Here is a 10,827-nt window from a genome sequence, read left to right on the forward strand (position 1 = left end):
AACCATCCTCTGAGCAGCCGCCCTCGGTATCGCTGTGCTGTGAATATATGACAGGGTGTTCTTTACTGAGTGCTCAGACCTGTGCAGAGCAAACACCGTCAAGCACTGTGAGCAGTTTCTCAGATAATGTCAGCTCTATAAATATATGGGGTGCTTTGAATGTTTCCATGTCAGTACTCTATTGTCCTACGTCATGAGGGGATCTGCTGGCCCACAGGTGTGGCCAGTTTGTGCATCTGTGTGTGTGCGTGTATCAAAGAATAAGAAGGCAAAAGTGGGATGTTGAGCTGAATGGAGGATGTTTAATCCCTGCAGGAAAAACTACAGTAGCTTTAGAGGAATGTCATCACACCACCATCTACCAAAAGTTAAAAAATAATAGAATAGAATAGAGAATAGAATGCCTTTATTGTCACTATACACATGTACAATGAGATTGAGAGCAGCTCCTTCAGTGCCATATATAATAAAGTACAAAATAAAGAGCAAAAAAATGAAAAATAGAAGAGATTTAAGTATAAAATAAGATAAGTTATATATACAGTATACAGTATAGGTTATATGTACAGTATGAATTTAGAAAAATATTGCACAGAAGAACAATATGTATGTACACACACACACACACACACACACACACACACACATATATATATATATATATATATATATAGAGAGAGAGAGAGAGAGAGAGAGAGAGAGAGAGAGATATTAGTAATATATATCAAACTCTATATATTACATTGTGAGGTCCTATATTATAGGATTTATTTTTTAGAGGTCAAATCACTGCTGTAATTCTGTCCCAATAATCAGACTGTAACCCAAAATTCACCACCACTTTCAACTGATAGTAAAGCCTATTAGCCTGCTATGCATGTAGAGTTATATATATAAAAAAACTACTATTTTTCAGGAAGTGGAAACATTTCTCTACAGCTGTTGTTCCTATAGATGTTGTATGTATAACAGCACAACCACTCTCCATTCAACCACACACAACCAATTAGTTGCACCAAAAATAAACTAGAAAATGTTTATGTTGATTTTGTAGCAACTCAAAGACTTTGTATTATTGTCACTGAAAACTGTACAGACAATATAAAAATACATGTGTTTAGAAATGTGAATAAAGAACGTGTTTTGCATGTTTGTATTAGTTATAATGTGCAGGCATGTGTTAAAGATCTTGTTCAGACTCTTACAGACTGTAGGAACAAAACTTCCTTCAATGATCTCTAGAAACAAGTGGTACAAACTACTGAACTTCAGCTCACACAGGAGCTCAGTTCATCCCCCTGTTTGTTTACAACACTGACAAGGTTCTCTTCTGTGCTCTCCTACTATCATGCAGAGCTGTGATCCTCCTCAAACACGGCAGCCATCTTCTTCACAATCTGAACTGTAAGTTCACCCTCAGAGCAGAAGAGAGGAGCAAGCACAGGTTACTGCAGGAACACATTTATGCCACTTTTAGATCCAAAATTGCAAAACCAATAACAGATATAACAGAAAAAAACAATCCATATGCTCATATGTTCACAATGTTCTCTACTTCAGCATCCTCAGTGGTGTTGGTGGATTTATTAGCCTGTATCAGTTCACACATCATCATGTGTTCAAGCAAACAGAAACTACAGTCAATTTATTCAACATTTAATGTCCCAGTAATCAACATTGAAAGTTGTGCTTAGTAGCTCCAACATGTTTTCATTGTGCTATTTGAATTTATCATCCATCCATCTGCAGCTCAGCAGGGAGCCTTAACCATACACACTGAGAAACAAGAGAGCAGAGAAAATCCTGTTGAGCATTTTCAAAAAGGTAAAATTTGTCTTTGTGTGGATCAAACTGATGAGTCCTGAGGGTTGTACAATGAAGCAAGTTCGACACAGCTGGGCTTTCTTTGTGGAAGTCAACTCAACAAAACCTGAAGTCCCTGTCTGAGATAACAGAGAGCTAAGAGCTATGAAATGAGATTAGCAAGATATATTGAGCTTAAAGGCAGAACGTTTAGTGTCACCAAGGAGGCTCTCTTGTAGCCTGCCAGATCACTATGTGTCATCTTTCTGATACAGTCTATGTGAGGATAGAGAGAAAAGGGGTGAGGCGAAGGGAGGACATCAGCTCAACAACCAGCAGCAGCGCTCCTTCTGCCACCAGCTCCACCAACCTTTCCTTCTCTCCTTCCTCTCCTCGTTGCCTTTCTTTTCTTTCTCCTTCTTTCCTCTTTACTTTCTCTTTTTTATCTTCTTTCTCTTTTTCAGTTCTTTTGCTTCTTCTTCTCTCCCCTTTTGTCTGTCTATTCTTTTTCAACCTCTTAAAAAAAGCATCTGCTCTTTTTCTTTTTCAGGTGCAGCCCCTTGGTGATCCGGGTTTGCTTCCCAGCCTGGGATCTTTCTGCGTGGCGTTTGCATTTTCTCCCTGTGTAGCGTGGGTTCTCTCCAGGTTCTCCGGCTTCCTCCCACAGTCCAAAAACATGCTGAGATTAACTGCCGTTTCTTAATTGTCCGTGTGTCCCCTGCCTTCACCCTGAGTCAGCTGGGATAGACTCCAGCCAACTGTCACCCTACAGAGGATTTCCTCTTTTAGTTCTTTCATTTTTTTTCTCTGCAGGATCAGACTTTTCTAATAGTCTCTTATAACAGGCAAATTGAAATATCAGAAAAACTTGAAATAGTCAAGACAAGTCACATCTCTGAGCACACATTAACAACTCATGATATTTTTTGAACAATATTTCACCATTTGTCATGTTTTAATAGCTTTGTAATAAATCTATGAAAGAAACAAAATGCATAATTGTTCCATTACAGACAAGTAAGAGTTGTAGGCATCATTGGAAACTTAAGACTGCCATGATAGACATGGTGTTTACCAGTGTATCTAAAAATCATGTTTCATGTAAACTGTATTATTATATTATATCATATTATATTATATTATATACATACTGTACAGTATATTATTATACAGTACAGGAGACCTCGTGTTTGTACTACAACATGTTGCGTTTCCGCTTGACGTAGTCTCAGCTGAGCGTTTCATTGGCTGAGACATAGTAACCGCAGTGAGTCCGTAGCAACGGTGAAGAAGATACGGAACAAGTTGTGTTTTATAGACGGAGCACGCAGTTTCCACTCATAAATGTTGACTATTAATGTTTTAAAATAGCCAGTGCTTTAATAAGTGTAGTTATCAAGTCATTCCGAGCCCCAGTTTGTTTTAAAATGGGGGACAAAGAGCAACAGATTCAACCCAAACGAGTTTTTGCCAACGACGTCGATGGATATTCCTCCAAACACATCGCAAAGGTAAAAGAGTAAAAGTCAGTATTTGTTTTCCTTGAAAGAAGTTCGCCAGTGTTCGGTCATCTTTCTGTCCTATTTGAGCAGTTTTTATCAACATACGTAACGAGAGAGACTTCTGAGGAGGCCGTGGAGACGGTAGCCTCAGCCGGCGGAGCTGCGTATGACACCGCTTGATCCTCACTAGGGTCGGGGGGCTGGAGTCTATTCCAGCTGATTTAGGGTGAAGGCAGGGGACACCCTGGACAGGTCACCAGTCTATCACAGGGCTACACTTAGAGACAGACAATCAAGCACACTCACATTCACACCTACGGACAATTTAGAATCATCAATTATCTGCATACCAGGTCGTAGGAACTGTGAGGAGAGGAGAAGACAGGCTTTCTGCTGGAATAGTACATGATGAATCAGACAGGGAAAAGAATGGATAATAAATGCTGCTCCTCTAGACTTTAAATGTAACTAGTGGTGGAAAATGTACTGCTTTATACTTCATTTCAAGGGTATGATCCACCAGGAGTGCCATCAGTATGTATATATGTATGTATGTATGTATGTATGTATGTATGTATGTATGTATGTATGTATCAGATTCATGTATATGTTTGTATCAGGTTAAAATTAAGCATAGTTATTAGTATAACCTACATAGTTATAGTGCATCAGTAGAGCAGGAAACACCATTTGTTTGACCCACTACTCTCAGGCCGACGCTTCAGGTCCATCAAATCACAGACAAACAGCTGAACTCTGTGAAACACTCACACCAACTGTCTGGAACTGAGTACCTACTAGCAATTCCTACTACCTATTTAAGAACTTTGTATTTATTTGTTATGCATTTATTTATTATTGACTAATTTTGTTGCAAATTTGCAACAACAATAAAGAAACTCTATTCTATTCAGTAGAAGTGAGCACACACTGTACAATGTCACTCAAATGGCAAATGAATCAAATTTGTATTATCAATAATTGCATTACTTCTAAGCTGAAAAGCAGGATATTAGCTCTCATGAACTATCGAAGCAAATGCTTTAGACAGACTACACTGAAAATTCAGTCCCCAAAATACAAACTTATTGCTACAGACACATGAATACACCTGTGATTACTGACACACAAGTTAGAAAACCTGTGATCGTTGAAACAAAATTGCATACACCTGTGATTTCCATTTTCGTTTTGGCTTCAGGGGGCTGCAAGGGGGTGCAGCTGGTTTAGCACCTTTGCCTCACAGCAAGAAGGTCGCCGGTTCACGTCCCGGTGGGAAACAAACGTGCGTGGAGTTTGCATGTTTTCCTCTGGGTTCTCTCCGGGTTCTCCGGCTTCCTCCTACACAGTCCAAAAACATGTTGAGGTTAATTGGTGATTCTAAATTGTCCATAGGTGTGAATGTTAGGATGCTTGGTTGTCTGTCTCTAAGTGTAGCCCTGTGATAGACTGGCGACCTGTCCAGGGTGTCCCCTGCATTCGCTCTAAGTCAGCTGGGATAGACTCCAGCCCCCCGCGACCCTAGTGAGGATCAAGCGGTGTATAGATAATGGATGGATGGATTTTGACTTCAGGAACATGTAAAATAACTTGTGAATGCTAGAACTTTCTTGGTTTTGTACCTATATGGGCTGTGTATGTCTGCAAGTTGCCATTGTGGTTTTACATGGAAAAGAATTGCTAGGGCAACTGAAAAATCTGACTGTGAGACTTCACAAAGAGGGTAAAGGATGCAGGAAATTCAGTGACCAACTTGTGCAACATTGAAACTCAACTCAATTTCCCAATTTACAACAATTTCTCATTAAGAGGCAGTTAAAGGGTATTCAGCATAGGCTCTCCATGCCTACTTAACTATAACTGTGCTTATCTTTGACCTGTTAAACTCTAGCATCAGTTAAAACACAGTTACAACAGTCATTAAAAGGTAGAGAGCAAGTACCATAGCACCACTAATCAGAACCACAGAGGATGTAAATCCCATTGAACCTCTTTGTGCAATATTAAAAAGAAAATCAGAACATTACAACCCCTCCAACAGAGAGCAGCTGAAAACAATAGTCTTTGGAGAATGGCAGAATATCTCTCCAGAAACCAAAAATCTACAAGGTCAAAAAAGTCTTTCACTTAAAATAAAGGTGGATATATGAAGTATTGAAAAAAAAATCTAAGATTTTACTCACGGTAATAAACTGCATAGGGACTTTTGTTGCATTTGGGTTTAAATTGTATTTTTTAAAAGCTACATCTAAACTGTTAGATTTTAATTTAATAAGAGCAATTGGTGATATGATATGATACAGTTTGATTCTGATGAGGGAGCATTCTCTGTAGTCTGATCTTGTTCATTCAAGTAATCAAGTTTGAATGCAAGACTTGAATGATTTGAAACTGAATATTTAAGAACCCCAGTACAGCTAGCAGGCTTTAAAATTAAATCAGTTTCTGAACACTGCAAATAAAGTTTAAAAAGTGATATGGTAATCTCCTTTGTTAGTCACCAACCAGAGATGAGCTTCCTCAGCGCCTGCTGGAGTGTGACGTGGATGTGTACAACATCTCAGAAAGTGCAACACAACAGCAGGTTGAAGAAGCAACAGGGGACCTCACAGGTAAGAGAGTGGGACAGGCGGATCAGTTAGTGGACTGGTGTAAGGATAAAGTCATCACTTTTAGTCCCTGACAAGTCAATGATATGCAATACACAATAAAATAAAAGCAAAAAAAAAAAAAACAATGGGTGCACATAGCAGACAAATAGTGAACAAAGACAAAGGAAGTGAAGTGCTTTTGGGCTGCACAGTCAGCGTCATGCTCAGTATTGCAAGCTGTCAATGGCAGCATACAACCTCCTCTCTCTTTAGTCTCTGAATGTGAAAAAGGAAAAGCTCTCCCCAAAACAACCCTTTAGCATTAAAAAAAAGAATACAAGAAACCACCAGGAGGCACAAAAGAGGCAGGATCCCACAGCCATGGAGGAAATGTATTTACCAAAAGAGCAGACTTATAGAATAAACAACTGAAAGGACAAAATACAATTTGTAAAATGATGTTGGCCCAAGAAAGAATATGCACATTTTCCTCCTTGTTGTTGCATGAATCATTGAATTTGTACAGGAGTGTAATACAGAAGTCGTCTTGTTTGTTTCTATGGCTCTCTTTCTTTGCATTAAGTATGATTTGTTCTTCTGCAGATGCCAATACAGACGATCCAGGCATTATGAAGAAGATCACGGAGATGGTGGGGGTTCCCAAGAATTATGATTTGAGTCCAGAGGAGCAGGAGGAGGAGGACCGAAAGAAAGAAGAAGAAAGGAAACAGAAACTGACTTTGGAGGCTGCTGAGAGGAAACGCAGGACTGAGGCTTCACTGGCTGAGATGGCTGTTCAGTATGAGGAGTGGGTGAGTCCACAGAAGTTGGTCCCATATTATGCCTCTTTTGAACAAGTTAGTCTAAGCCTTACTTGTCCCAAGAATGTGTTACTTCAAGCCTCAACATTAAATACTGGTCGTTAATTCTACCATGTCCTTGTTAAAGTCCTGTTCCAGATGGGCCGTTTTAGTGTCTGTAGCTGTAAGTCCCACTGTTGGGACGTGTAACCAGTTTTAGGTATTAACAACTCCATCAGACACTCACCTTCTGATACAAGGGAAAGAACCTGGAGAAAGAAAATGGAAAGAAACCAGGAGATGGAACTGAAGACATGTAATGACGTCCATAAACAATGAAAAACTTTACATTGTATAATGTGGGCCCTGTAAACATTCACTCTGGGTTTAACAAAGTCCCACATTTAGAGGAGACAAAGACAAGCAGAAGGAAAAATTACATGCTTTCCTGTTTATAATGACTTGTACACCCTAACAGTCAGTTTATTTATTTGATTTATTAGCAGAAGAATTTGTCCAAGGTGAAGCATCAGGAGCACAAGCTGCTGGAAGCTCAGTCTCTTCCTCTGAGAAACTACCTGATGAAGTATGTGATGCCTTCTCTCACCGAGGCCATGGTAGAGTGCTCTAAGATCAAACCAGAGGACCCCGCTGACTTTCTGGTATTCACGCAGCAGACTTTCTAGCATCTAATACATTAAAAACCAGTGATCTTATACAGCTGCTCACAATGTACATTGTGTTTTGTTTTTGCAGGCTGAACACCTTTTACGGAGCAGTCAACAAGAATAATTATCAGTCTCACAAAGACGGGATCTAACCCCCATCAGATTTGGAGGCAGTTTACTCTACGGTAAACAGTCTAAAAATAATATTAACAAATGTTGTTGTCTAAAATAAATGATTGTGGCATTATTGTTACAGGCTTATAATAAATATGAAACGATATGATTGGAGGTGTGTTTCTAATCATAAATCAGCTGATTTTGTTGTCAAGTCGGTGACTGACCCCAAACCCTGCAAGTAAAGATTGTAAATTTATTCATGTTTATTCCATGACTGGTACAACTTTTCTATGTGGTACAATTTATATAGACTTAAGAAATGGTGATTAATGGGTGAAGTAAAGGTTAATGTGTTAATAAAGGCAACTTTTTGGTTGTCAAGTTGTGGAAAATGTTGTGTCACTAACAGTCAAATGATTCGTTAAATGACCAGATGTAGATGTTATGTTATTAATAAAAGGTTCATGAGTTTCTCACTTTCTAATTGCAACTAAGGAAATGTTAAATAATCATCAGGTTTTTACAACAATACATAGTCTGCAGTTGTAAAGGCTAACAGATAGTGAAATGGGTCAGTGTGCAGATCCCCTGCAGCTGTTTGCAGAACGTCAAATGAACACGATGAACTCCAACCGTCCTGCAGGAGGAGCATAAAAACCAATCAGAGAGATTTTCAACCCGACAGGGATCCTCCATGAATTGACTTAAATCAACACGAACAACATCATTTAAAGTATAATGTTTATTGATATTGCTCTTAATTATCATGGCTAAAGAAGGAGTTTAAGGATCATAGCAACCAGAAAGGAGGTGTTCACTGTCTGTTTAAGTGGGCCATTTTGGAAGCAATGAAAAACAGGTAGCGTGGAAAGCAAAAGATGAATACTTCAACACTCATTTTCACAGGAAGAACTACATTATTATTGTTTAATATGAATGAAATAAGACTAGTACACAAATCACAAGGAAAACAGCAAAGCTCCACCTTGTCTATTCTGTGATTTGAGGATGACGTAAACTTACATAAGAACACATTTTTGAACACACTTCCACCATAAGTTAGAGAGAGAAAAAAAAATCACTGCGTCGGACTTCATCCAGATTTCCACTCATTACAGATTTGTCCTCTCAGAGCCTCCATGTGGTGGGTGACTCAGCGCACACTGCCTTATAGTGTCAGCATTTACTGGAAAAACAACTATGCTGGGACTTGTTTTGAGCCAGTAAAGATGTAAACACTGCACTCTTCAGATTCCCATTTTGTCAAGCTCTTTGTGTGTTAAGAAGAGTGTTTGGATGAATATTGAGAATAAATACATACTTTGTGATGCTTTATTTAAATGAGCACAAACCTAATTTACTATGCTGCATAAAAATAATGAGATTCATTGCAAAAATAACATTTTTAAATAGTTGTTTCACATGCTTTTTAGGTCGCTCATAATAAAAAGAGAACTTAAAAGCCTGTAAATTTAAAAAATAAATAAATAAATCTCTTGGGTTAAATCTCAGGTTTCAGTCCAGCTATCTTTTTTAAATCTGCTCTTTCATCACTAGGTGGTGCAGGGAGCCTTTCTATTAACTTCACACATGAAGGAGACGGACAATTACTTGGACTGGGTTGTTCATATTTTTTCTCAATTCTACCCAAAGACAAGTCAGTGCTCATGTTATTTGCACTGAAATGAATGTATCTTGCTGAATAATTTGGTGTCGCTGCAGAAGAGGCCTTTGTTCAGATATCGTTGTAAAATGTGTCATAAAATAAGAATGTGTTGCTCCAGTTGTTGTGGTTACTAAAGAGGAACTGGTGTCTGGAGTTTGCTTTGTAGTTTGTTTATGACTGGGGAAACTGTCTGCAGGCTCACTCATATTATATGGAAAATAAATCACGCCATTATAGAACAACTCTTTTGGTGTGCTGGACTTTACCACAATAAATGTCAAGACTTTAACATTTCAACTGGAAGAAAACATACTGCAAAATAATTGCCCCCATAGTTTTACAAGATTCAAACTGTGAAACCACTTCAAGGTTGTTATACATTTGACAATAGCGCTTCTGAAATATGACATATTCTCCCTCATCTGTGGAAGTGTTACATTATAATTTGTCTTTTGTAGAAAATAAGGTGACAGTGTGAACGTTGTTAGCAGGTTCTTACCAAACCCATTTCTGTGGTGCTGTTTCTGAGAATGCACATCAGGCAAAGTGGCCAATAAAAACACCAAAACACCTGCATGGCACACAGCTGTTTTCAGTTTTTTACCCCAATGAAGAAAGTTCACACCTTTTTTATTCACTAAAGAAAAATCTCAAGATTGGGCAGAAAAAATCCGAATAACAAAAAACATCTGTGTGGGTGTGCAAGGCCTTTAAATCCACTCACACCATAAGCAGAACCCTGACCGTTACACAAATTGTCATATATATATAAAAGGAAAGCTGTAGGTATTTTGAACCGAACTTGCTCTTAATCTATGACCACTGCGGGCAGATTTCAAAAATGCTAAGACTAGTTGTCACTATGACACTCATCCTCTACACTTGAGGCCAGCAAGTTCGCCAAGAACATTTTTCCTGAATATTGATCTGAAATGTATTGAAACGGTCTGCAGATACCAAGAAAACACATTAGAACAGACTAAGTGTGAGCCTGGATTGGTAGAGCGATGCATATGAGAAAAAGGCACTTGGCTACATTGGAAGAATCCAGACCACTGTGTTTGCATTATGAACAAGCCACATACAATAACACCTTATTACACAGTACAATGTGTTTCACAGAAGCATTATTCTTTGTAAATCAATTGGCTGTGTAAACACGTCATATAACTACCAAGCGGACCAATCACTGCTCTTGCGGTCTGCGCCTCCACAGCATCCAGTTACATTTTGGTAGAAATGTACATCACACTACGGCATAAGCTACAGGGTAGTGATTAACACTGGTGAAGGAGGCTGGAATTAATTGGAGGTGAAAGGGTCGTCCCAATCAGCCACAAAATAAAGTGTTGGCAGCGACACTGCGAGCCAAAATGGACTGGCAGAAGCAAATCAGAAGAGATTTCCCTCGCAGGGAGCAGGTCCAGCTCTGTGACTGACGTTTAGTTTCATATTTATGAGGAGAAATGGCGAAAAGTCCTGCCAAACACCCACGGTTCCCATAACTCATGTCTTCAGTATGTATGTGTGGATGGTATCACTTTTACTGGATTCCAAAGTCAGCCAGCCCCTTCCTCATTCCCAGTTTTTACTGCTGCAAGAGGAGGATATTATCCTGCCTGTTAAAGGTTATTTTTCCCACTATGCACTGAAGCAGTACTACCATTAAAAAAACAGATG

General features: G+C 38.9%; 1 protein-coding gene across 1 annotated transcript; it reads left to right on the top strand.

The window, feature by feature from the left end:
• Positions 1-3,126: 3,126 nt before the first annotated feature.
• Positions 3,127-7,644, top strand: LOC103359572 (adenylate kinase 7-like). Its single transcript, XM_008284972.1, has 5 exons — positions 3,127-3,314; positions 5,803-5,917; positions 6,500-6,708; positions 7,200-7,358; positions 7,453-7,644. Exons 1-5 carry the CDS (start codon positions 3,231-3,233, stop codon positions 7,486-7,488), a joined length of 603 nt encoding a protein of 200 aa, XP_008283194.1. The 5' UTR covers positions 3,127-3,230; the 3' UTR covers positions 7,489-7,644.
• The last annotated feature ends 3,183 nt before the right edge of the window (positions 7,645-10,827 follow it).

Source organism: Stegastes partitus, unplaced genomic scaffold (genome assembly GCF_000690725.1).
Source record: "Stegastes partitus isolate 25-593 unplaced genomic scaffold, Stegastes_partitus-1.0.2 Scaffold9, whole genome shotgun sequence".
Classification (NCBI taxonomy): domain Eukaryota; kingdom Metazoa; phylum Chordata; class Actinopteri; family Pomacentridae; genus Stegastes; species Stegastes partitus.

Excerpts from the sequence above, each read along its gene's own strand:
- LOC103359572 (XM_008284972.1), top strand. The coding sequence starts at position 3,231 with ATGGGGGACAAAGAGCAACAGATTCAACCCAAACGAGTTTTTGCCAAC. Across the intron at positions 3,315-5,802 it reads CCTCCAAACACATCGCAAAG|TCACCAACCAGAGATGAGCT; the intron begins GTAAAAGAGTAA and ends CTCCTTTGTTAG. Across the intron at positions 5,918-6,499 it reads AGCAACAGGGGACCTCACAG|ATGCCAATACAGACGATCCA; the intron begins GTAAGAGAGTGG and ends GTTCTTCTGCAG.